We start from the raw sequence: 27933 nt of genomic DNA on the forward strand, positions 1-27933 counted from the left end.
TCCATTTAATGCCTTGTTTGGCCCAGCCCTCAGGTAGATCGATGGACTATTTTGCATCTGAGTTGAGGCCCAATGAGAATTTTTTTTGGGGCTATATGAGTATTTCGATAAATTACCTGTATAGAGTTTCGTTATAAAATATATAGTAAGGTTTCTTCCATTGTAATAAATCTGGGAGAGGTGTGAAGACAAGCAGCTGTAACCCCATTCTTCATTGATAATGAAACAGATCTCATCTTACAATGGACGTAAACAATCTTGTCAAAAACCCAGACGTAGGAAGACTTTGGAAAATCCAAATGATCACCTCAAAACCTAGAAAGAGTTCTACCCAATAAATTCAAATGGGATTTTTTATATTTTTTCTCAAATCTTTAAAAAAAAATCTAAAGGGTAGCAAGAATGTCATCAGATCAACCCACATGGAATAAGGTCCAAACCTCAGTGAAGAAACTGTTGGTCAACTTGAAACCTTGTTAAAGGGATCACCATGGAAGTTCCAGTACTGCTAAAAGGAATTCAGTCATGTTTTAGGGGCATTTGGCAAAATTATTTTTGTGCTTATGATCATATTCCAAAAACAACATTTTTGTTAATAGATTTGTAATTATCCCAAGCTCATAAGACCCCCTTTCCACATATTCTTTTCTGCTCTGAACTGTTCTAATTCTAATGATCTTAATGGAATGAGAATTCATGAACTGTATTCATTGCCACCCCTATTAGAAGAATTTAACATTCCAGTGATCTAAACATTAAGCTTTCCTCCATTTTAACCTCAGTAGTTATATTATGGGATTTTCTTATTGACAGTTTGACACTCACAAGGTGTCAATTTACTTTTAAGCTTATTTTCTTTTCTCTTTTTATGAGAAAAAAGAAATTGATTAAATAAACGAGAGATTTACTGGATTTTCAAATACAAAAGACAGCCTATTTTGCTAGGCTTTGTTAGCAATGTAATTAAAAACACAGAAAGCAAAAGGTCTTGAATTGTAGAGAATAAGAATCCACTGCAAAAATTAGTGATCTTCAAAAAAATAGGACACTTGAAGCCAAGGCCATGCCGATTGAGTTGGAGACGGAAGAAGATCAGGGATCGTCTTATTAGAGCACCAAACTTGTTTCACAAATTTTAACCTTACTTTCTTACATTCCTAGTATTATACACATTTTTTTCCAATGAAGGCAAATACTATCATTTCACTTATGTACTCGAAATCTGTGTATGATAATGATATCTTTTGATAAGGACATAATGATATATTACTATTAAATTATATTTGAAAATCATTTTATACTTGTAACTTAAACAATTTTTGAGAATAAGACAAGAGACAATTTAAAGGTGTCAAGTTCTAAATACACCTATATAAAAGTGTCACTCAAACCATTGATTGATTTAATAATCTATATCGGATATGATATCGGTCTCGGCCAATAATACGGATCCAATACCATTTGGGTCGGCTTGTATTGACCCTAGATCGGGTAGGAATCAAGAAAATGCACCTTTTTTTATCAGATCTCAGAGAAATAATGATTCTAAAAATCGATATCGAATCAACCAAGAATTGATATTAGCCCCTACCAATACCAATACCGATTTTTAGAACTAGTATTCAATAAACACTCCCTTACATGAAATTAAACTATAAGAAGAAATCAGACATTTGCACTTTGCTTCAAGGGGAACTGTCGGCTACACCTTAGCTTATCAAAATGTATAAAAAGGAGGGGATCAATAAACTAATGGAGGCAAAGCAATAGAAAAAGTGAGAAACCAAAACATTTTCCTTCCTTCATATATAAATAGTCTCTGCATCTTTCACAATTGATTGCTTTTTGGTAGATATTATTATTTCTTTGGAAAAAATAAAATTCTAGTACACCATCACCCAGGACTGGCCAGAAGTAGCCCAACGTCACCTGTGTTTTTTAGTCAAGTGGACAGGTGATTTGAAAATTTGATTGTTGGATGGTTAGGAAACGATGTGGATTTGCCCATGGATTTGAGAATAGTATTGTAATTGGAATCTTGGGGTTTAAATTGTTTGATCAGGCATTCTACGGTCGATTCATACCGGTATCAATAGTGACTGATATTGAAGTTTCACGTAATAAGTGAAAAAAATAGTCTCATATCGGATATGAATGGGGAATATGGGGGGTTAATAAGTACTTGAACACCCTCTCCTCAACAATTACCATTTGAGGATAAAATCTACACAAGTCTCTATTAAGTGGTATCAAATCTAATATTGTGACAGGACAAAACTTGGGGCAAAGTAGAGAACTTTGGGGTTCACCTACATAAAAATTTCCTGTCCTACTTGAATTACCATGTGCCAGTATTGGAGTGGGGATTCCTTCCTACACCATCTCACATAATGAACATTATCCCTTCTTTTTTATTGCATGTGTTTCTTTGGCTTCTTCCTAATTTATACTTTCATAGAATTATTGGGATTTAAAAAAAATAATATTTATCTCTTAAACTGCATTATATTTGTAAGGGTAAAAAGGATCCCCAAGTGTCGGAGTGGGGATTCCCTCCTACACCAGCCCATATAATAAGTTGTAAAACTTATACTGACATTCTCTCTCTTTAGACAAAATTTGGGCTCTCAATTGAACAAATTCGTATCCCACCCTTTCATTGGTGCGATTTCCCACCACTCTGGGTGACTTGCAAAACTTCTGCCCTTTTATTAATTAGGATGATCAGGAAAAGAATAATTGCTACCTATGTAGAGAGAATGCATGTGGGTACGACCTTTAATCTTGACATGGTTGATGTCTCTAGTTAGACACATAAGAAATGAGAATCATTATCCTTGTCATAAGCAAAGTATAAAACTCTCAGAGGGAAGGGAATTATGGATAGTAATGGTTGATGAAGATATATAATTTTAGAGAGAAAGAGTAAGAGAGAGAGAGATCCCAAATCAATGACAATATTGAGAGTTTTCTAAGGAATTATCACTAGATCTAGATGTAGACCAATTGGGAAGTATAAGACTATGATGTCAATTAATGCATAGTTGAGTGCATGCCCCCAGGAAGTCAAGGGATCGATTCTCCTGGATTGCCTATTATGCCAAAAAAGGTACCCCTTTCTCCCCTCCCCCACCCTCTTAGTTGTAGATTGTGGGCTTGTCTTAACCTTCCCCCTTAGCTTGTAGTAATTGGCCTTTGGACCCTTGAGTAGGATAGATTAAAAAAAAAAGAATTAATACATATATTGTTCTATATGTGGACCAATTGAGAATTTCACTGTGAGAAAAAGAAATATTATGACGAGAATGAGATGCTGGGGAGTCTTCTTCATCAAAGTGGATTTTGTAATGGGAATTAATGGAAACATTATTGTTTTGGATCATTTACCTAATTATCGCTTTCTATTTGTTATTTAACAGAATTATAAAAAATAAAATAAAAAAATGTTTTTGGTCAACCCCCTACTATTTCAAGTAAAAAAAAATGACTATATATATAGGGTTAATGTTTTCTGTGCCGCAGTGCACCCTGCTCCTAGACACATAGGCCTCTCATTCAAAGGGTAGAGTGATCATTTCGCCCACCTCCATGTGTCTGGCGCAACCTACAACATTTGACATATATTTCATCTAGAAATGAAATCATGGGTTCAATCAGAAAAGGTTTTCTCTTAACGTGTCTCCCTGTGAAATTTGGAATGCAACAGCCATGGCCACATCTCTCTTCTCTCTCTCTCTCACCGACACCCAGAAAGACTCTGTCTCTCTCACCGACACCCAGTAAAGAATAACAACATCGATGGCTACAAATTGACAATCAACCTAACACCTTACATATATCCAATAGTATTGTTCATTTTAGAATAGTAGGGTACAACAAATTAAAGAAATAGGATACAAAATTAAAATCCATAGGGCACATTATGGAGGAAAATCCCTTTTATGAGAAACTACAACAAAAACCCTTCCCCCACCTCTCCAACCCATTTAACTCCCGTACCTTCTTGCTCTCCAAAAATCAATAAAAGATACTGGTCATCGATCTTGTAACTTGATTGTGAGGAGCCACTCAATACAGCTTCTCTACGTATGTGATTTAATTTGATTGAAACCACTCTCATACAAGGATCAAGGTATCGGTATTGTATCGGTCATATCTGTCATTGCATATCAGTATTTTTGGTACCCGTTATCGATACGAATCAGAAGTATCAACCAACCAAAAGACGATGCATTTTTTAATGAGAAATTTACACATACATCCCTCGAGGTATCATGTATTTATTAAAAAAAAAAATATCTGTGAGTTTTGAATATTTACACATACTATTTTTATTTTTCAAAATATTTAAAAATTCTCTATGAGAAAGTGCATCGTACATGTTCAAACATAGAGAGCGGCAAAATGACTTCTTTCAAAAGGATATATAAAACATCTCTTATCTTCACATGTGTATTTAAGCAATCTAAACAATTCTTATGTATGTACAGGAAAAGAAGTGGACAATGCTATTCCTAATTCTTAGAATTTTTTTTTCCAAAAAAATTATAATAGAACTCATTTTACTAAATTCCAAGAAATAATATAAGCTCATAAGGAGATCCTCTCTGCTGTTATATTTATGGGGACCAAACCCAAGTTTGGACAATTTGGAAGGGGTGAGAGAGTATTTGATTTTTGGAGTAGTTGAAATTAAAACAACTTAACAGCAACTTTAACAAAAATATCACATCATAACATATAAAATATGTAAAAATAATAGTAAATGCATTTAATAATTTATTTTATATGTATGCAGTCAATACCTTTATTTTACTTTTATTTTTATTTTTATTCCAGACAATAGTTTATATAAATTCTTTATCATGAATGGAATTCTAATTATCTATGGATTAAATTGACCATAAATACAATATAAAAGCAAGTATAACCAAAGTGGTAATTTTGTAATTTATTGAAGGGTCAAGGCTTAGGAGGGTATTTTAAAATTTTCAAGGGAGTCGGAAAGCTCCATTGTCTAGTCCACCGACAACTACTGAAGTTGTGGACAAAGAGAGTGTCATTTCTTACCGGCAACTACCGGTCAGTATTACTGGAGACAGGCTGTCAACAGCTTACTATACTAAAGTATAGCTCTCAATTCTTTAGTTTCAAATTTTTTTTTTTTTTTGGGTGCTGTTCTTTATTGGACTTTTCTAATTTCCAACCCGATCCCCCCACAAGGACCTCACATCAATAAACCAAACTAATAGGTGGCCCTTGCTTTTTGTCTCGCTATATATTGCCATACAGTTATCAAATTTGGGTGAGCTCATCAAATCAGATCAAGAATATTGACAACATGGTTCCAGGTATTTTCACTCAGAAAAATAATAATAAAAAAGGTTTCAGATATTGGTATCGGATCCATCGTATTCGTTGATTTTTTTCGATTTTGATCATGATCGATACTTATACTTAATCGATATCATATCTATCGATGGTATTGGAATAAGGTAGGATAAAATGGTTAAAGAAAAAAAATTATGTATCCATATTTAGAGGAACAACACAATCCGATCTGGCTTGAAACGGTCGATCCATATCAGTATCGCCAAGATGGATATGGGTACTGATACCAATATCTAAATCCATGGTTGAGGAAGGTCATCTATGGTTCTTGTTGAGATATATTATCTTATCTTAATAAATGTAATTTAAAAAGAGAAAATGTAAATACTACTATTGTTGAAATCATAGTTAGAAATAAAGTTTGATAAAAAAAAAATTTGGGGTATGGATATATACACATGGTAAATGGACTTACGGTTCAATAATATTTTTTTTAAGAATATAAGTCCTCTTTAAAAATTTTGGAGCAAAAATATATGTACATATTCACTAAACAACTGGCATATACATACAAAAAAAAATAGCATGTAGAATATAAATAACATAGGTAAGAGATCGTTGCTTGATCGTGTAATCCTTCACTAATATAGGGACCAATAAAAGCATGTGCGGTGGCATCTGTGAGAATGAAATCTTTAATTTTACATAGGGTTAAACGGTCATAAATTTTCTTTTTCCCCAATATACTCTAGTAATTCATTGCAGCCAAGTCAAGACTAAGTAAGGGACAAAGTTGTGTAGAACACCAAATCAAAAATCAAATTGCACATTCCTTAGCATATCACTGTTTATGTGAGGACATGATATGTCATAAATACCCCTCCCCCTATTATCAGATTCCAAAAAAAATTATTTCATTTGCCAATACTGCATTCTAGCCGTGTAGGGAACCCTCTCCCCTTCAACTAAATTGCAGAAGAAATAAGAAAGAGAGAGAGAGAGGTAGCTACCTTCGATTATGGCAGTTTTTCTGGTGGTTTGGTTGAACAACAACAGCGGCTTGGACCTCAGTGATGAGCAGCCACAGTGGGCTGAGAAAGACCATGTGCCGAGTTAGACTTTTTCTAATAGAAAACAGGGTGAGTTGAGACGTCAGGCGTAGGCCTCTTTTTCTCTTGTTTTTTAATTTTTTAATTTTTTAATTATTGTTATTATTATTTTTTGGTAAGATTTTTTAATTAAAGGGAATAGAAATGCTACTTGGACGTGTGCAGTATACTACCCATGTGTCCAGACACAATGACATGCAAAATAACAGTCAGGGCCACCCCCAGAAAATTGTGTCTTTCCATGGGGTGCGGTGGACATTTTGCCCGCCCCTGCCTGGTTGCAGGGACAGTACACCGTACACACCTAGGTAACGTTCTTTCTCCCTTAATTAACATTTTTTTTTTTTAAACATATTATACATATGAGACATTCTAAATGTGTGATGTCTGAATACTCATAAAATATATGGTATGACCAACATTTAAACTATGGTTGGAATGCAATATATCATACACGTTGCATGAATGCCTTATATGATATTAGTAGTATTGCATCTAAGTCTTCATCATCAAAGTCTCCATCAAATGAATAATCTCTATTTCTTATTCTAATACTAAAATGACTTTTACTCAATTCCTTCAAGTTAAACAAAATTTATGTTATTCATAGCCAAAGTGCATGTAGGTTATGATTAAGAAACTGAATTTGAGACATTGATTAAATTTTGAATTTGAAACATGGTTAAGTTAGTTTTGTGGTTCTAACTTCTTATTTCTATAATACTATTCTCAGGTTTGCAATTTTTATATTTTAATTTATGAAACCAATTATACATTCAAATTGGTCTTGAATTAGATTGAAATCGATTAAATCGTTTAGCAAGAACCAAACAATGTATTAGGACTGAATGGTCGAATATTTAATGGTCATGGTACTAAAGATTTAGGACTGATTGGTTAGTTGGTTGGTTCAAATCTAGGTCTTTGGTGGCCAAAATCAATAAAGAACCAAATCGATTAACTAAAACCAATCTGGTTTAAAAAAAACCTCTTATGATATTCAAAATTAACAAATTAAAAAAAAACATTTCTTCATAATTTTCATTTAAAATTAAGAGAGTAAATAAATGTTGCAATAAAATAAAAATATTTTGTTTTCCTAAATAGATGCAATGCAAAAGTTACTTGTAAGCTATCATCATTTTTTTTTTTGGAGTGCCAAAAAGATTTATAAAGGTTGATAAATATGACGTGCTTATCAAATATTATTTTAGGTCATGATCATTTCATTGAAATGTTTATTTAGAACATCTAAATTCCAACCTTCTTTTGATTGCTTTTTATCTTATTCTCAAAAGTTTTTTTTAAGTTAGATGTGAAAAAAAAAAGAGTTTTGCAACAAAAAAATTAAAAAGAAATAGAGTTTTCAAAATGATTTGAAAGTGATTTATCGTTAAGTCATTGTATTCCACATTTTTTATTACACGTATGAAATTAGAAGGTTTACCCTCATTGGAAAAAATATGCATTTTATTAAAAGAGTGAAAAAGTAAGATTACAAATTATTAATTTTTTGGTAGAAGGACTACAAATTATTTGACACCTTAAGGGATGTCAATATGAAAATCTCTTACTTAAATAACTTCCTTTTATATGATTTTTAAGGTGTTGCTCTCATAGTGATGTTGTAACCACTATTATAGTTAGGATGTCACACATTGATAATATTATGAAATCTATCACAATCAAAATAAAATCTTTAGGGAAAAAGACTTAATACTAATGTTACAATGATTTGTGTTTTACATAATCTAATATGACGTAAGTTATCCCTCAGATCGACATAAAAGACTTTAAATAATGGATAATACATGCACTCCTCCTTCTCCTTGTTTACTTCTTCAATCCTTTTTTCTCCCATCTCAGGGACTACAATAACGCATTTGTGCATAGTACAACATAACATTATAATTTTGATGAAGGCAATTGTTTGTAGTTTCAACAATACCTGATCATTTGCAAATTCAGGGACGTGATCATCTTTGACATGATCCAACATTCTCTCAATCTGCCTCTCCTCTGCATTTTTTACTTGAGATCTCTTTTCTGCTTTCTTTCTCCTTAAATCTCCTTGTCATTGTCCCTCATCACTTGCGCATTTTCAATGAATTTGTTTTCCCGTTCATGAAAGATTTTCATAATGGGGTTCAATGGCTTAGATCTAATTTTTAAAGTCTAGAATTTCATGTTTTAGGTTTAAAGGTTTATGAACATTGGTTCCAAGTTCTAAGGATTGACAATGTTTTGCCTATGAAGTTTTTGATGATTTCATCAGAGAAGAAGATCATTTCTTCAAGTTTAGCAAAATAGAGAATTAAGAAAAATGGATGGTTTAGATCCATTTGTTACATCCAAGAAAATCACAAAAAAAAAAAGTTGTGACATTAATATGAACTTCCCCCCCCCCCTCCCCCAAAAAAAAGTTCTGCCATGCCTTGACCTAAATTCTTCAATAGTATGTCTCGTAATTTTGCCACATGGAAGAATAATGTGGTAATTCCAAGTATTAAAGCATATCTAGGTAATAGTGTGAATTGTCATCTGTCAAATTTTAAGACTTAAAATTCAATATATTCTCATCCTTCTGTATATAGGCGTACCTCCCCATGTATCATAGTCCCATGCATCCTCTATCTAGTCAGATCTTTCAATGTTTGGCACTTTATCAATTTGATTTGAGCTAAAACTTGATGTATGAGTAGATCTGTGGGATCCACATGCCCACAAAATTTCAATATCATATGTGTGAACATCATAACAGTTCTTAAGAGCACGACAAAAGGAATATCTGAAGTGGGTGTGGCAAACCCTTGCTACTCCCGCTGGGATAGGGTTCTTTGAGCAAGCAGCGTAAGGGAACTCACAAATGAGGTGAGCCAAAATATTATAGGAAGGAAATGAGGTCATTTCGTGTGAGAAGGAGAGATATAAACATAAATGTGCAAGCATACTTGCCCCTCGCGGCTTAAAGAACCTTTCTCTTATAAGAGAGAATCTCTCACTCATGATTTTTGGCGCGTGAGTGACACTCCTTGAATAATGGAAAAGACATTTTGGACATTTGTTCAATAGGAGAAGAGTAATTATGAGATTGCAACGGTGGGTGAAGAAAAACGTTCTCCTATCAAATGAAAATCCAACTAATATATTAGTTAACTTGATAAGCCAGTATCACCTACCACTATTATTTTATGTACACCAAACTACCAATTGTTAGACCAATTAATAAGAAATTAGTCAATAAATTAAGTATTTAGCAACTAATTCGTCTGGGGATTAGATGGAGAAAATGGTGATAATATCCAATTTAGCATCTTAAGGTCATAACTAGTGAGGAGAACTGGTCTGAAGTTGAACCAAGTTCTAGACCAAAAGAAAGAAGCTGAACCAAGTTGAGCACGAAGCTATTCCCAAGCTGAGTTAACCCACTAAGCTGAGCCGATCTTTAGCCGACAAGAGCTGGGACCCATATGACTGGTTCATCCGGTAATTATCTATAATTCTATAAACATAAAATAATAAACAAAACAAGGCAGGAAAAAGATAAAAACAAGGCAGAGAGCTTTGAGGAAGGGAAGAGACATAGAGCTTTGAGAAAAGGGCGAAGGAGATAGAGAGGAAATGAGGGATTTGAGATTTTGTTGGGGAAAAGAAAGAGATGCTCAGATTGTGAGAGATCTGAGCTGAAAGATTCATTGCTTTTAGTGAGAACTTCCTTCTTGTATTCTGTCCATGCAACTGATAAAATCCAGAGATCATTGATAGGACGAGAAGGAAAGCTTTCACTTTTCTGTTTCTATCTGTGTTGAGAATCCATGGAAGCAAATGCAGGAATGGTTGCTGGTTCGCACAAACGGAACGAGTTTGTGATGATTCGACACGAAGGAGAAGTTGGGGTGTGTTTGTCTTCTCAACCTATTTTGCTTTCTCCCCCCCCCCCCCCAACCGATTCCAAAATCCTTTCTTTTTCTTGGGTTCATTTTGATTGGCGTGAATGTGGTGTTTGGATCTTCTCGTTAACCCTGTTTACTGGAATTGGACATCCAATTCTGGGTTTTTCTCGTGGAACAAGAAAAACCCAGTATTGATTAGATTATAGGATTCGCCATATTAGGTGTCCAAAACATTGGTATTTGGGTTTCAGCTGCGGGGATCTTGTTGAAGGTTCGCAGTGTATGTGTATATTTCGTGCAAGTAATTGCATTGCCTTTTATTTCTCTCTTTTCTTGTTATTGATGATCGGATTCTAGCAAAATTTACTGTTTTCGTGATTGCTTCCAATTCCCGGTCATATAATTTTAAATTTCTGCAAAATTTTGTCAGTTCCTCCCCCCTCCCCTCCTTCAGTTTCTCTTCTTGCTTCTTCTTTGCTTAGATCTGCTTGCAGTCACTTAGTTCTTACGTGTATTATGAGTGGGGATGGCTATATTATCTGTTTTGTGGTGGTTTCCGACCCAGATCTAGTTATTTTGACTAAATCTAGTTGCACCACAGTGTGTGAGCTCCGGCCTTAGTGTTGAGGCATATGCGTTAACCATTTGTTTACTTCGTGTTTGGGACCTTCTTTCTTTCTTCTGGGGTTGTTATGCTTTCCCTTCTGTAATTGGCCTCGTATAATATCTAGGAATAATGGGTTTCTTCAATTTCGTAAGATTTTCTTGTTGGGAATTGAGACGTGAAGAACAGCAGTGTGTATACCCATTACTAAGTAAATCTTGCTTACACCTTGATGGTGTTCTTTTGATCTCCTACTTGTATTTTCCAGGGACTTTGGTTGAATTGGATACTTTGCCGTTGGAACTGACTTGCATCTTTTATTGATTCCTCTTGTTTAACACTCATCAGTTACTCTCTGTGGATGATGCAGCCCAAGCCCCTGAAGCATTTGAATGGGCAAGTGTGTCAGATCTGTGGAGATACTGTTGGGCTTACTGCTAGCGGCGATGTCTTTGTTGCTTGCAATGAGTGTGGTTTCCCTGTGTGTAGGCCTTGTTATGAGTATGAACGGAAAGATGGGAACCAGTCTTGTCCCCAGTGCAAGACTAGGTACAAGAGACACAAAGGTAAGTTCTATTTCTCAATATCCATGTGCTGTTCCTCTGATTGATTCTAAATTATAATTCTTTTGCTACTATGAGCTGCTGCTAAAATTCCATTGATATCACCCTAGTGACTCATTAGTGGGCATGGAACTCGAATTCTGGGTACTAAGTTATTGACGTACAAATTTCAGGGAGTCCTCGAGTTGAGGGTGATGATGAAGAGGATGATGTTGATGATCTGGAGAATGAGTTCAATTACACCCATGGAAAGCGTCAGTGGCAGGGAGATGATGTTGAGCTTTCTTCATCTTCAAGACATGAGTCCCAACATCCAATTCCGCTTCTCACTAATGGGCTTCTGGTAGGTTAAAGTAAAAGCTTACTTACCATAAGCACACACATGCATACACCCAACTGAAAAAAGAAAAGGGAAATTAAAATGCTTGGTTATTATGGTTAGCAACCAAATTCTGGAACAGAAAAAATAGGATGTTGGTTTATGTTCGATGCAAAATGTGACAGATATATAAAATGTTAATGTAGTAATATTTTTTATTGATGTGTATTAATTATTTTTTAATATAAATATCTTTTGGAAATGAAAAATACTGCAGAAGATTGAATAATAAGGAAATGTACTGCTAAATTCAACTAGTAGTATGGGCAAGATATAAAATACGTGCATTTTTCAGTATCTTTGTAAAAATGCTATTTGGCATGTATGTTTCAAAGTTCAATGTATATGAGAATAATAACAATTCCCAAATTTATTGTATGGTGGGCTTTTCTTAGTGTTTTATTGTTAAGTATAGTTATGATTTTTCGGTCGATCTGTCTATTCTTCAAATAAATGGCAGTTCTATCTGTCAATATGTATGGTCTTGGACCATCAATAATGATTTTTCCTTAGAGTTCGGCCACTTGATCGATCCACTTACTTCTATTATGTCAATCTTAATCACTTCTGTTGGAATTATGGTTAATATATATGCACATTATGTCAATCTTAACCATCAATAATGATTCTTCCTTAGAGTGGCAATTTTCATCTATTTGTTCTCTCTGTGTCATCTGTTTGACTCACTACTCTGTTGTATGTGTTTTAGGATATTTTATTTTTATTTTTGGTGAGTTCCACCTCTCTGTATCTTCTTTCTATTATTTTTCTCATCCTCATGCTGTAAATACCCTTTTTTTCCATTCTGTTTGAATTCCCTCACCAGCAAGCTAATGGTAGCTCCAGTGTTCCCAGCTTTTTGTTTCTAAGTTCGTTCAAATCACAATTATCGGAAAAAAAAAATCACAAGTATAGGTCTGGTGTCCTTCGGTGTTTTACAAAACACCAAATCAAGAAATAAGTATTCAGATCATATTAACTGTACAAGCTTTGGTCACGGAATCTTTTCTTGATTTTATAATCAGGTGACCCTAATGCTCACATGGCAGTAGTTTTATGATCTGATCCTGAACCTGGCTAAACTATGTGACTCAGTCAGGTTTTGATCAATGAAGAGCTTTGGGACATTAGTGACCAACTGGACATCTGGAACTTTGTTCATTTGAGAAGCTACACCAACTGCTGTTGACATCTAAGATTTTTGTTTCATTTAAAGCATATGTAGAGGCAGAGGCTACAACTACATTTGGTTATGCCCTGTTAATGACATTCTTGTTTTGGTTATTTTAGTAAGAAAACCTTTCTACATACCTTCAGTTTGTCAAGCCCTTTTTATGCTAAAATGTCCTTTTTTTCCCTTTACTAATTATTTGGTAAAACGATATTAACACACAGCAAGAACAAGATCATTATTATTGTGTAAAGAGCATTCATTGTTTTGTAAAAGTTTGAAAATATCCATCTTGGCTTGCTACGGTACGTGGTGAATTTGTGAAAGTGGATGTGTTGTTCAATGCCATTATTTGCTTAACCATCTTTTCAGGTCTCTGGAGAAATGCCTAATGCTACACCTGACAACCAATCTGTCCGAACTACGTCAGGTCCTCTGTGTTCTGGTGAGAAGCGTGGCCACTCGCTTTCTTATGTTGATCCAAGTCAACCAGGTATCAATGTACTTGTATTTATTAATGCTGTTAACCTCTTTGGAGCATCTTATGATTGTGTTCTAAATGATAACAGTTCCTGTGAGGATTGTTGATCCTTCAAAGGATTTGAATTCTTATGGGCTTGGGAATGTTGACTGGAAGGAAAGGGTGGAAGGTTGGAAACTTAAACAGGAAAAGAATATGATGCAAATGACCAGCAGATACACTGAAGGAAAGGGAGACATGGAAGGCACTGGTTCAAATGGTGAAGATCTCCAAATGTGAGCACTGGCTTGTTGAAAATTAAAAATTTATTTAGCTTGTTTATTAATGATGTCCTCTATTTAGAGTTTTGTGAATGTCTGAGCACTCGGTCAGCATATTCTTTGGTGTATACAATATGATTTTAACATTTGAACCAATACACTCATCCCTCCACTGCAGGGTTGATGATGCTCGTCAACCAATGAGTCGTGTGGTGCCAATTTCTTCTTCTCATCTCACCCCTTATCGCATTGTGATTATACTACGGCTTATTATCCTGGGTTTCTTCTTGCAATACCGTGTGACGCACCCTGTACCTGATGCTTATCCATTATGGCTAACATCAGTTATCTGTGAGATTTGGTTTGCCTTGTCTTGGCTTCTGGATCAGTTTCCGAAATGGTATCCTGTCAACCGTGAAACATACCTTGACAGGCTTGCTCTCAGGTTAGTTATGTTGTGTGTGCTCTTCCCTTTTATTGGTGCTCTAAAACATATTGAAACTTATGTTGGAATGGGAGAAAGGATTAAATGCTGGAGAAATGCTTAATTCCCTCAATTGTTTCCTCCTTTTCTGATTGGAGTAGAAATTGTTCTATTTATATTTGTTTCTCCATATTTTAGAAATTCTGAATTATAATTCTGTTTATCTACGGTTTGAATTTACAGATATGACCGGGAAGGAGAGCCATCACAGCTTGCTCCAATAGATGTCTTTGTCAGTACGGTGGACCCTCTCAAAGAGCCACCTCTTGTAACTGCCAATACTGTGTTGTCCATACTTGCAGTGGATTACCCAGTTGACAAGGTCTCATGCTATGTATCTGATGATGGTTCCGCCATGTTGACTTTTGAATCTCTGTCTGAGACTGCAGAGTTTGCAAGGAAATGGGTGCCCTTCTGTAAGAAGCATAGTATTGAGCCTCGGGCCCCTGAATTCTATTTTGCCCAGAAGATTGATTACTTGAAGGACAAGATACAACCATCTTTTGTGAAAGAGCGCAGGGCAATGAAGGTGAGTGAGAGTGAGTGCATTAGTTTGAGTCATATCCTGGTCGCTTTGACGCACGGAAGAATTATTAAATATTAACTAAAAAACTTTAAAATATAAATTATGAACTATAAAATAAGTAACTATAATATATTTAGAAGACATAACTAAATAAGAAGTTAACTATAATATATTTAGAAGACATAATTAAATAAGAAGTCATCTGGAATCTAATATATGGTGCTTGCCTTGACACACAGGCATCATGGAAATGGGCCATCACCTTGGCACCATGACTATGACTTTGGATATGTATATTGCATGTAACTGGATTACACTCAAGTACATAGGCGATATGAGGGCCCCTGGCCAATCAGTCTCAATGGATCTTACCCCTTGTTAAGTCACTGAATGATGTTGTTGAAATTGGTCACTACATTTAATTGGACATCCCAAAAATTACAGAGGAATCTAAACCTTCAGGCGTGGAGTGAACATGGATGGCTTAAGGAAGATTATATTAATGACTGGCAAACTTCAAGGTTGGGTGGTTAGACCTTAGACTTGTGCCACTGTCTACGTTTCGGTGTGCATTTCATCTGAGAAGCATATCTGCTGACCTACCAACCTGAATCATTAAGTCACTTGTGCAAGATATGGTAGGTAGGCATCATGGTAAAATACTGGACCACTCCATATAGAGAACCATTGGAACGAACTTGTGTGTGTAGAATGAAACTAGTTTATTATGTTTTTATTGATTTTGCAACCTCTAAGATGAGGATCATTTTGTTCACAGAGGGAGTATGAAGAATTTAAGGTGCGAATCAATGCGTTAGTTGCCAAAGCTCAGAAAATGCCTGAAGAGGGTTGGACAATGCAGGATGGTACTCCTTGGCCAGGCAATAATCCTAGGGATCACCCAGGCATGATCCAGGTATTGTTTCCCTTCCAAAACTATGTTTTGACACCATCATTATTTTGTTTGTCTGCTTATTCTTTTGTTTTGTGGAAGCACAGGTGTTCTTAGGCCATAGTGGAGGGCTTGATACTGATGGAAATGAACTGCCTCGACTTGTTTATGTTTCCCGTGAGAAAAGACCAGGTTTCCAACATCACAAAAAAGCTGGTGCTATGAATGCTTTGGTATGTATTCTCTAAAAATTCCCAATTTTTTTATGTGCAAGTGTTTTTCCTAGATACATCTTTAGGAGTAATTGATGCTGCTGGTCGTCTTGCTGAGTCATGCTGTGACTGGGTAGCAGCTGGATGGGCCATAGCTCAAATATCTTGCCAATAGAATGAGTTTGATGGCCTCACTTGCGTTTTACGGATCATAAAAAATTGTGCAGAGTCAAGGTGATCATTTAAATTTCGATCTGGGTTTCGAAACCAAAATATTTTGGATTTTGGTCGAAATTCAACCAAAATCTGGTATATTTCTGTTGTAAATTTCGGTTGGCCATTTCAATGGCTGTATTTTTCCCAGAAACTTTAGAGGAATCCTAATTAAACATCTCTAAACATATTTGAACCTTTAGATTATTGAAAAAAAACAACCAAAATGGTAGTTTGGCTTTGGATCCTAGGTTGCTAGGCTATGCTAGACCCTGCTGTATACTTTCTCTAATATAGCCTATTCTACACATTATTTAGTACTAGAACACACAAAAGTCTATTAAAACAACTAAAATGTGCATTAGGAATGAAAAACATAATATTGGAAGCCATTCTCTAATTATCAATCACATTACATTGTACATGTTCCATACTGACATGGTAGTCCCCAACACCTTGTTCCATAATCGGAATGCATTCAAAATTGGAATCTTGCTTAAATCCTGCAAATCGTTGATGTAAATGTGTTGTAGTAGTCCCTAACACTTTGTTCCACCAAGAAATGTAGGTGATTTGGCAAACATCATGAAATATGAGGTTTTCTGGGGTTTTTTCTCTTCCTGTTGAAGCTGTCGAAACTCATGAAACGGGTCAAAATTTTAACGCATTTTGATCGAAATGTTGAATTTATAACATTGCTTTGTATCGTTTCGCCGAAATGAGACCGAAATTCCAGCTGAAATGCTGAAGTTTCGGTCAAAATCTGGTACCCCTATAGAATCAACCCCTGTTTGATTTTGAGGCTTCTCGAAACCGAAAATGTGATCAATTGCCAATTTGCCAGACGGAAAATGTGGTTCCACCTAGGAGTAGCACACTACTAGTTTTCCTATTTCATGGTAATGACGTGGATTTATCTTGTAATTTCAGATCAGAGTATCAGCTGTCCTGACCAATGGCGCCTACCTTTTGAATGTTGATTGTGATCACTACTTCAATAACAGCAAAGCTCTTCGTGAAGCTATGTGCTTCATGATGGATCCTGCCCTGGGGAGGAAAACTTGCTATGTTCAGTTCCCCCAGCGTTTTGATGGGATTGATCTGCACGATCGATATGCTAATCGCAACATTGTCTTCTTTGATGTATGAATTCATCTCCCATCCCATCGACAAATTTTTCGAGTACCTACCATATTTGAAGTTATCATAGGTGAAGAATTCATTCTTAATGCTGTTTTACTTGCAGATCAATTTGAAGGGGTTGGATGGCATCCAGGGTCCGGTCTATGTGGGGACAGGATGCTGTTTTAACAGGCAAGCTCTATATGGATATGATCCTGTCTTAACGGAGGAAGACTTGGAACCCAACATCATAGTGAAGAGTTGCTGTGGTTCAAGAAAGAAGGGCAGGAGTGGGAATAAAAAATACAATGATAAGAAGCAACAAATGAATCGAACTGAGTCGCAAGTTCCTATTTTCAACATGGAAGACATTGAAGAGGGTGTAGAAGGTGTGTTTTTTTAGACAAACTTCATGAATCCTTTCTCTTTTGTCTTAAAGTGAATATTCACTGCTGATCCCATCCATGTTTGGTGGAATCCAGTTTCCATACAAAAGCATACACATACATACGCACGACCTCAACTTATCTAATGTATCAAAATTCCCATGTATATGTGACTAGTCTATGACAAATCTGTCTAGATTTATTGTTTTTATAGTCTGTCTACCTGATTTGATGTGTATCACATCCGTTGATGTTCTTCAGGTTATGATGATGAGAAGTCACTTCTCATGTCTCAAAAGAGCTTAGAGAAGCGATTTGGTCAGTCCCCGGTTTTTATTGCATCCACCTTCATGGAACAGGGGGGCATCCCTCCATCAACCAATCCCGCGACTTTGCTAAAAGAAGCAATCCATGTCATTAGCTGTGGTTACGAGGACAAGTCTGAATGGGGCAAAGAGGTGAGCCAAAATCTAAGCACATCTTGCTTCTTTAGTTTAATGGGATTTGTCTCTTATATGACTGGACAAAGCTTCTTTTCTTCTTTCAGATTGGGTGGATTTATGGTTCTGTGACTGAGGATATCTTAACTGGATTCAAGATGCATGCCCGAGGATGGATATCAATTTATTGCATGCCTCCCCGCCCAGCATTTAAGGGGTCTGCACCAATCAATCTTTCTGATCGTCTGAATCAGGTTCTCCGATGGGCATTAGGATCAATTGAGATTCTGCTGAGTAGGCATTGTCCTATATGGTATGGTTACAGTGGAAGACTGAAGCTGTTGGAGAGACTGGCCTACATAAATACCATTGTTTACCCGCTCACTTCCATTCCATTGATTGCCTATTGTATTCTTCCAGCAGTTTGCCTTCTCACGGGGAAATTCATCATCCCAAATGTGAGTAGAATTCCTCCGATCCATTTTATGCTTGTGTTCTTCTAGTTTCTTGACTGCTGTAATTCTGGTGGACTTTAAAAGTCATTGAGCTATGCATACATGCATACCCACTCCAGGATGTATGGCATCCGGGGGTATTTGTTCATCCAGCCACTTACTCGCGTTGACATATGTGAATGTATACCTATCCTCATGGATAACTGATGCATATTTCTCTTGACATCTTCTCAAACCTGAGAATTTTGGGAAATTGATTGTGTTAAAGACCGAATAAGATTTCCCCTCATATGTCTTTCATATTATCAGGTATGACATGAATGTTTGGCATTGCATTTGTTTAATTATGGAAAAATTTATGTGTGGGATTTTTCTTTTACAACTAGATGTCCTTGGGTGAACTCTGAAAATCTTTCTGATCTGTCACAACTGCTACTTGCAGATAAGTAACCTTGCAAGCATGTGGTTCATCCTGCTTTTCATTTCCATTTTTTCAACTGGAATTCTAGAGCTCAGGTGGAGTGGGGTTGGGATTGAGGATTGGTGGAGAAACGAACAGTTCTGGGTCATTGGTGGTACATCTGCTCATCTCTTTGCCGTCTTCCAAGGGCTGTTGAAGGTGCTTGCTGGGATTGATACCAATTTCACTGTCACATCCAAGGCATCTGATGAAGATGGGGATTTCGCTGAACTGTATGTGTTTAAGTGGACGTCACTTCTGATACCGCCAACGACTCTCATCATCGTGAACTTAGTGGGCATTGTGGCAGGTGTCTCTTTTGCAGTGAACAGCGGGTACCAGTCCTGGGGCCCTCTCTTTGGCAAGCTTTTCTTTGCCATATGGGTTATTCTCCATCTCTATCCTTTCCTGAAGGGTTTGTTGGGTCGCCAAAACCGTACGCCAACGATTGTCATCGTCTGGTCCATCCTTATTGCTTCCATCTTTTCGTTACTATGGGTCCGTATTGATCCCTTCACCTCCTCCACTACGACAACTACTACAGCTAGTCAATGTGGCATCGATTGCTAATCCTTGGACAATCGTTTGTTGCGGCAGCCATATTGTGCCTCCCTTCTGCTCACATTTGTGTAGATAACAAGATACCACATAAAGCATGTGTGTATTCAAAAGTCATTTTAGTTCTATAGCTTATTAGCTAAAAGGGAATTGGGGGGGGGGGGGGGGGGCTTGTTTTGGGGAGGTTGGGGTGATGGCATCAGATGACTATTTTCTTATGGGCCTCCTCACCAATATTATTTATCTGGCTCCTATTAGGTTAGGTAGGATGCCATCGATGTCAGAATATGATGTTGAGTTTTTGTGTTTAGTATTTTTTGATTATTGTATTTGCCAACAACAGATTCAAACCATTCATTGTCTGGAATGTGGGATTGTTTCATTTTGTGTCTGACTCAAACTGTTCAATTCAAGTGGTTCTTCAGTTACTCCCAAGTTGGTGTGAATTCATCTATTTTCAAGACTTCATTGTTTTGTTTCAATTTCAATCATGCGCCAATGATGTCACTTGTTAAGTATTGTTTTGTTTCATCTAATAAATTTTTATTTAAATCTTTTGTGGAATTGAGAGCTTTTATATACATTTTACTTTTTTTTTATTTTTTGTTTGGGGGGGGGGGGGAGAGAGGATAGGGAGGGGGTTAAGTCACCAATAACTGCATTGTGCTGTTGGTGAGCCGTGGTCCGCTTTAGGCCCATGCTCACCAGGAGGTCTCGAGTTCGAGTCTCCTGGTTGGTACCTTACCCTCTCCCTATTCCCCCCTCTTAAAAAAAGATAAAATATATGTAAAAGGTCCCAATTCAAAAAAAAAAAAATATATATATATCTAATAAGGGAGAGGGTTCTTTGAGCAAGCCGCATAGTGGAGAAAGCCCACCAATGAGCTTCACAAGGTCATTTCATGTGAGGAGAGAGAACTCACAGAACCTTTCCCAATATCTAATTGGCAAAAGGTTTTAGTTCACTCATGGAATATATGGACTTGGACATCCATATTTGCCACATTTGGATTGTCACACGTTAAATTTTAGATTCAAAATTGTTCATTAGTCCTCCCTGTGTATTTAAAAGAAAATAGAAAGAAAGTATAAAAGAACCACCCAGATTCAAAATAAACAAATTCAAACTCGAAAAGGATGTTTCTGATTCTCAATGAATGAGGGGCAAAGGGATTGATCGAATCGTTTTCAGACAAATAAAATGTTTTCTAAACTATAAACTAAATATGAAGGAATTCCAATTAAATTGAAATAAAAATTTAATAATCCAATAAGATAATTGGAATTGCATTTTTTTTCTTTCTTTAGTTTATCTTTGAATTTCGAATATCGAAAATTCGAGTGGCTGAAGTGGAAGAAGTTACTTCTGAAGTAACAAAAAAAAAAGGCAACGACTGGGGTGGACGAGTCAGAGTGGAAAAGAAGATTCCCTCACTTCTTTCTCTCATTCAAAATAATGCATGAGACTTTCATCTCGCACAGCTTACCCTCGACAACAAACGTGCATGAACCATTTCGCGAAGTATGTGTTTTGATAACCCAAAGTCTCGATAATTAGCTCTCAGTCTTCCGGTCGAAAAACGTCGATGAAGACGTGTAGGTGCACTATCAACAATGCAACTTTGCTTATTTCTTTTTTTGAGGATCGACAAATCAAACGATATTTCTGTTCCAATTTATGCTTCTTCCCTCAGTAACTTGGGTTTTTTTTTCTCGACGCTTTGCTTTGTTATGTGACTAATCATGTTTAGGTTGGAACTTGACATGTTAGCATGGGACCTTGAGGTGTATCTGTCCTAACTTTAGTCCTGTACATCCTTTCACATGGCAGAACAGATACCTTCTTTATGAGTTCCTACCCATAAAACTGGTTCCCTATTTAACAAACTAGGTTGTAGAACCTCTTGTTTTTTCTTTTTGGGTGGCTTAAGGTTTGGCCAGTACAGATCAGCAAGTACAGTTGGATGAATGCTCTTTCCTCATACACCTGTAAAAGAACCTGAAGATTGGCCACTTTAGGACTAGGTGGCCAAATAGGAAGCAGGTCTTGGGCCATGTCAGAGATCACTCATTTCCATTTGGTCTCATGGCAATTCGTGGAACCTGCAACTCTGATTATGAGTACTAAAACCAAGCATTCTCCTGAGCCCTATCACCAAATTTTGGCCTTCATAATGGTTACATTTTGGTCAATTTCCACAGGAAGGTGAAACTTTGAAAGGAAGGTGGGGATCTGTTTTTTGATGGGCAGGTGGGGATCTTAATCTGTGTCATTTGTAAGGATTAAATAATTGGGATTGGACATGAAATCAACCTCCTTCGATTTTTATTGGATTAGAATCGGTCAGAATTGGCAAGAACCATAGAAATTAGAATTGGGAAGAAGCGAAGATTTCCCTAAATTGTTGATCTTTTAGAGTTTTTTATTTAACAAACTTGGGGATCTTGCAACAGGAGGAAAGTTTCTTTAATTTTCTGCTCTTTACTGAAAATAGAAACATTGGCAAAAAACCAGATCCCCACCTAATGTAGTGTCCCAAAAATATATTGTCATCTCCATGCTCTGATAGATCTTATCCCATAACGTATTCTATGAGAAATCAAAGCCACTCAGTATAGTTGTGAAATTCCATAGTGGCAGCTTCATGCCAAAGAGAGAAGGTATTTCGGGTTGGGAAAAATACAGAAATCAAAATGTCAAATTGTAGCTTGCATTCCACGATAACCAGATGTTATGTGCTTGAGAAGGTATTTCTGTTTGATCTAAGTCCTTGGAATGACAGAAGATAAAGCAGAGGGTGTACCACAATTTCAACTTAAATGCCTTACTTCTCTGCTCACACACACAGATTATGTGAAAAGCCACTTTCATCATATGGACTTCTAATGCCTTAATGCATCATTGGGGTGCCATTGGAAGTCAGTAGTACACCATCATTGTTGGTTGATCGTGTTACGAGCAACCCCAATAAAATGGTCAAGCAGACCCTCCCTCGAGGTCAAATTTCAGTATGGGATTCATAGGGGATCTACTTGATGAAGCAGATCATGACCCACCTGCCTGAACCAGGTTTGCTGATGATGGGAATGGAAGATAGGAACCCTGTTAGGATCATTCAACTCTCAGCCTATATTTCATCATCGCTGCATTCGCTAAAGGGTGGTATTACACATAATATACAGTAACAGTAATTTTAGCAATTGTAAGCATTGCCCTCCAGGTTAAGGGGAAAAATGATTCCTTGTGAATAAAGTTGAGTACAATTGAAGACAAAAAAAAAGGTATACCACACAAGCAACTCAATTTTATGATCAAAACCTTTCTATAAACTTCATCTTGGAATTAAATTCTAGACCACTTCAAGAAACTGGCTATGGTACTGCTCAATACATCTCATGTCAAGCCAAAGAAAGTGGCATCAAAATGCATAATGCAAGAAAGTGATTAGCTGTTTCATGTTGTCTCCCTGGAGCTTGACTTCATCACTTCACCCAAGAGGATAGGATGGCTTTACAGATATTTTCTGGCAAGTGCTCGAACTTTGGTATCAAAATGGGAAGATGTAATACGGGAACCAGACAAGTAGAGGGGATTGAGAAGAATCTGCCAAATTTCCAAACGTTTGAGAATTGTACACGTCAGCCAAGAAAGTAAATAAAACAAACTACGCATACTAAGATGAATATTCACATTAAGGTAATGAAATTCATTAGTTCTCCTAACACCCTATCTATAAACATATGAATGAAACTATATTCAATGATTATGCACAACATACACTTACAGGAACCAAGGTTCGAAAACTCGGGTCTCGGTGCCAACTCAGACCCTTGAAAAATTGAGTCGAGTTGAGAACTCACAGAGTTGGTGAACTTTTTTTTTTCTCGACTCGAAGCCTCATCTCGGTGGGTTTTAGACCTAGTTTGGGTCTGAAACTTGGTATTCAGCCTATTTTAGGTCATTTAAACACAATGACACAATCAGATTTTGCAAAAAGAAAGTCCAAATAGGAGTTTCAGTTAGTGGGCAAGCAGGACAGTCACTTACTTATGCTAGAAACTAGAACAAACACACTTATTTATGCCTAATATCATTTAAGTAAATGCTTGTATTTCATTTACTTAAGATATTATTCATAAATAAGAAAATACCCCCCTATTTGAATCCAATAAAAATAGTTAAAAAATCAAATTCCAAAAGGAAAAAAAGTTAACACCCCAGTTCAAGAACAAAAACTGGATTTTCGGCGGTAGGTACAATTTTCAACTTTCTAATGCTGGGGTTTTTCTCAAATCTAAAAATTCCATAAATCTTAATATGGTAAAACATTGCTAAAAACCAAAAGTGCGGTAATATTCATTTGTTTTGATGTCCAAAAATATTTTTTCATTCAGAGCGATTTTGACAGCATTCGCGCACACCAAATTAAGTTTGATCGGTACATAACTCCTTCAATATAAATCAGATTTTAGCAATCTTGGATTTGTTGGAAAATTTGTTTTAAGAGTTATGTACCGGTCAAACTTAATTCGGTGTGCGCGAATGCTGTCAAAATCACTCTGAATGAAAATAGTTTTTTGAACATCAAAACAAATGAATATTTTACCGCATTTTTGGTTTTTAGTAATGTTTTACCATAATAAGATTTATGAAATTTTTAGATTTGAGAAAAACCCCAGCATTAGAAAGTTGAAAATTGCTCCTACCGCCGAAAATCCAGTTTTTGTTCTTGAACTGGGGGGTTGACTTTTTTTCCTTTTGGAATTTGATTTTTTAACTATTTTTAGTGGATTCAAATAGGGGGGTATTTGCTTATTTATGAATAATATCTTAAGTAAATGAAACCATTTACTTAAATGATATTAGGCATAAATAAGTGTCTATCTTGTCTGTCTTGGTTCCTGGCATAGATAGGTGTCTGTATACCAAGAATTTCCAGCAAGATCTCGAGATCTGGCATTCATATAAAGGACCTATATGGGCATTTTCCTATGTCAAACCGAGATCCGAGATCTCGGCGAGATATTGACATTTTGAGACTCGTAGGCAGTCTCGTCTCGGGATTTCGAAAAACCAAGAAACTCGGCGAGATCTCGCGAGTTCTCGAACTATTTGTCAAGAACTCATTTTCTACCTTCATAGGGGTCTTGGTTTTCACCGTAACTGTTGTCAAAGTCAAGATAACATAAAATGTACTTCGAAGTTTTCTTATTTCATAATTGAAGTCGATGGATTCTATTGGAAAATTCGTATGACATTCTGTGAACCATCCCAGAACAGATTTGATTAGGAACTCCTACTTAATGGGTTTCTTCTGTAATGCAGGCTGAGGAGATTATACAACTTCAATTAAGAGATAGAGGTCTGCCTCACAAAAGGCATGCCTTCCTAAAAATCTAGAGGAAGATCCAAGGATTCTATCCACCATTGTCATAGATCAATCACAGGGACCAAGCTACTCAAATTGTTTTGCTGAAATAACACTCGAGCATTCTCAAAAATGTTAGGCAATTAATTCTGAATCCAATGAGTTCTAACTTCTAGTATATAAAAATTTTCACCATAAGCCTATTACTACAGTCATATGGATGTAGCTGTTCAACAGCTAAGATTTGGATTTCTGGAATTATAGAAGTCAAGTGAAAGGAGACACAAGGCCCTTGCCCGGAATGTTATGATAGAATAACTTGTGAACCCAATTATTATCCCTCTTAAGTTCATGGTTAGTGGACCAAATTCAAAAAAATATGCAGGACTATAGACTTTCAGAAATCAGTTTCATAAAGTACATCAGTACTCATGTTTAGCATAGTAGTACAGTAGAACCCATTCTCCAAATACAGAATAAAAAAGATGTGGAAGTACATTGCACAACAGAAAAGCAAGGGTCAGTAGGTATACCTTTATATAAAGCTCATGGACCTCTTGGAAGAAGCTTTTAATTCCATCATCATTACGAGAATCATGAAGCAGCATAAATCGTGTATGTATGATAAGATCAGTCAAAGAAATTAAACAATGTAGTATGTGAAAAATACACACACGTAAGCATGCATGCACGAACATGCACACCACATATGCATACCGCAATATTACCCCTAACAAAATATCCCTCAGATAAAATAATTACAGGCACTCTGGTTTATTTGTTATTTGTTCTTTCTGTCAAAATAATAAAATATAGGGAAAATGTTTTCTGTCTGGGAGCGTGGCCTACACCAGCGCCCCTCCCTGTCTATCTCTCTCCTCCCCTCTATGAAATGACATCTCTGCCTCCAATTGGGGGAGGAGAGAGATAAACCCAGGGCTCCCAGACAGAAAAACATTATCCCTAAATTATATTACCCCATGAATCAATTTGTAGATAAGAAGGATATGACCCGCAGTAACATAAACTGACACCACCAAATCATTGAACCTGTCCACTGCCTTCAAGAACCTGTACGAAGAATGTCGCAAGAAAAAATTACCAGAAGGGGAGAAGATGATGAAAAACAAAAAAAAAGGGAAGAAGAAAACCACGCGAGCATAAATTTATTGGAAGAGGGAACTAATTGGCTAATGTGAACCTCCATCAAGTAAAATTTAAAAGAAAATCTGCAATGGAATCTCACATAGCACTTGTATTCCATGCAATGTCTTGAACAATATCCAAAGCTGCATGCAATATGAATTGATGCTGCTGGGCGGCTTCTTCTTTCTGCCATAATGTGAAAGGTCATTGGGTCAACCCTAAATGATTACTAAGGAAAGTACAAAAGCATTTACCCAAAATGAGGATACTGAACATACAGCATCTATAGTCTATACTAAGTTGCAGTAGAGCAGCACACATTGTAATGGTGAAACTACTACACATTTCTTCTTGAGAGACATTTTAATGATAACACATTAATGATTAATGCACCAGGAACATTATAATTTATTGTGGCCAAAGTGCTCTCTAGAACAACATATTGTTAGAGACTGGAACATAAAGTTTCTTAGAAGCCTAGTAGGCAAATTTCCATATTATTGGTGAACTTTGCATAATTCGCATGTTATAGGTGCGGTTTGGGTATTTCTCAAAAAGTTATTTAATACATCCAACAATTGAAAATAGGAATACAAATCCACACACTGGATTGAAAGTAGGAAAATTACAAATAAACACACTGAATTGCTAACGGTTAGAAATAATTTATCAAACTCTTCAAATGAATAGGACAAGTTGGATGAATGATGTGAAATCCATGAAATGAAAGAAGTTGAAATGATAACTCATGAAATAATAGCACATGGTTACTATGTCCCCACATATAAACTTGCTGAAAATCCAAGCGTTCCACTAGGAAAGCCATTCATTATGATAATTATAAAAAAGATTCTCAAGCAAAGTATTGGAACATTATATCATCTCAAAACTGCATAAAAATAACACTCTCCATTAGAATTAGGACTTCAAATTAAATATGGGGTTGGAGATGCCTCTGGGGAAGCACATAGAGACAATGAATACAAAATACAACAAAAAGGAAACTATACCTTAAGTGCAGAGCCCACTTCAGCTTCATATATAGGAATGTCATTTTTGCTGACAATAATGAAACATGCTGTACCTGCCATATCCTTCTCTACCAGAAGAACTTTCAAACTCCGACAGGTTTCAAACTTCAAAAGAGGAGTAAAACAAAGTCAAATATTTTGCGACACATAAGAGACGTGGGATCAACCAGTAACTGAGATTAAGTTACAGACTTTCTGCATACTTTCTAAACAACGCAGAAGAGGATAAATCAACTATGGATCTTAGTTAGTAAGTTCGGGAACGGCAATTGAACGGTTACGGATACGTACAGCAATTAAACGGGTCAGACGGAAATAATACTTTTCAAAAATCCGGTGTAATATAACATGTACGGTAAGTGTTGGCTGCTCCATAAGCAAAAATATGGACATATATTCACTATGTAACAGACATGCACCACCTAATGCAAGTTCTTCCCTTCTGAATCAGATAGATTAAACAAAATAATAGCATGTACACAATAATTTTATCAAAGGGAAGCCTCACAAGTGAAATAAACACAATATAATATCCCCTATTTTCAAGTGGTGGGCTCTCTCTAATCAGTCATGGAGCCATGAGACTGATGACGTCATTGGGCCTATTTATCAAACCTTGAACTCATAAACCCAACTACCAAGAAGGGAAAAATCATAAACATAATAAAAGAACAATAAAATTGAAGGTGGTCCTCTGAATTAATTCTGGCCTTTACTATGGCAAAATTACAAATCCACAGCCAAACCTGTGTAACCCAATTAAAAAATCAAAAACTCTGGATTATGGTGGGTCTTGCATTAATTGGGGGGAGGGGGGGCACACCCAGTGCACGAGGCTCCCGCCACTG

At 36.3% G+C, this 27933-nt stretch overlaps 2 protein-coding genes across 3 annotated transcripts; one reads left to right on the forward strand and one right to left on the reverse strand.

The window, feature by feature from the left end:
* Positions 1-10204: 10204 nt before the first annotated feature.
* LOC122652268 (probable cellulose synthase A catalytic subunit 1 [UDP-forming]) lies at positions 10205-19557 on the forward strand. 2 transcript variants are annotated; one of them, XM_043845959.1, is made up of 14 exons: positions 10205-10336; positions 11308-11503; positions 11674-11843; positions 13423-13543; positions 13620-13806; positions 13970-14236; positions 14459-14804; positions 15580-15717; positions 15801-15926; positions 17049-17261; positions 17365-17629; positions 17888-18084; positions 18174-18524; positions 18964-19557. In XM_043845959.1, exons 1-14 carry the CDS (start codon positions 10256-10258, stop codon positions 19549-19551), a joined length of 3246 nt encoding a protein of 1081 aa, XP_043701894.1. In that variant the 5' UTR covers positions 10205-10255; the 3' UTR covers positions 19552-19557. The 2 variants fall into 2 exon arrangements, with proteins under 2 accessions (XP_043701894.1, XP_043701895.1); XM_043845960.1 differs by having other exon boundaries at positions 18174-18521; positions 18961-19557.
* Positions 19558-22764: 3207 nt separating this feature from the next.
* On the reverse strand, positions 22765-27220 carry LOC122649765 (trafficking protein particle complex subunit 2-like). Its single transcript, XM_043843007.1, has 5 exons — positions 27065-27220; positions 26155-26240; positions 25918-25979; positions 25442-25527; positions 22765-23143 (listed from the first exon to the last, which is right to left on the reverse strand). The coding sequence occupies exons 1-5, from the start codon at positions 27143-27145 to the stop codon at positions 23051-23053; spliced, it is 408 nt and encodes a 135-aa protein (XP_043698942.1). The 5' UTR covers positions 27146-27220; the 3' UTR covers positions 22765-23050.
* Between the last annotated feature and the right edge of the window lie 713 nt (positions 27221-27933).

The sequence above is a fragment of the Telopea speciosissima genome, chromosome 2 (assembly GCF_018873765.1).
Source record: "Telopea speciosissima isolate NSW1024214 ecotype Mountain lineage chromosome 2, Tspe_v1, whole genome shotgun sequence".
NCBI lineage: Eukaryota > Viridiplantae > Streptophyta > Magnoliopsida > Proteales > Proteaceae > Telopea > Telopea speciosissima.

Excerpts from the sequence above, each read along its gene's own strand:
- LOC122652268 (XM_043845959.1), top strand. The coding sequence starts at position 10,256 with ATGGAAGCAAATGCAGGAATGGTTGCTGGTTCGCACAAACGGAACGAG. Across the intron at positions 13,807-13,969 it reads AATGGTGAAGATCTCCAAAT|GGTTGATGATGCTCGTCAAC; the intron begins GTGAGCACTGGC and ends CCTCCACTGCAG. Across the intron at positions 14,805-15,579 it reads AAGAGCGCAGGGCAATGAAG|AGGGAGTATGAAGAATTTAA; the intron begins GTGAGTGAGAGT and ends TTTTGTTCACAG.
- LOC122649765 (XM_043843007.1), bottom strand. The coding sequence starts at position 27,145 with ATGGCAGGTACAGCATGTTTCATTATTGTCAGCAAAAATGACATTCCT. Across the intron at positions 26,241-27,064 it reads AAGTGGGCTCTGCACTTAAG|AAAGAAGAAGCCGCCCAGCA; the intron begins GTATAGTTTCCT and ends ACATTATGGCAG. Across the intron at positions 25,528-25,917 it reads AGTTTATGTTACTGCGGGTC|ATACACGATTTATGCTGCTT; the intron begins ATATCCTTCTTA and ends ATCTTATCATAC.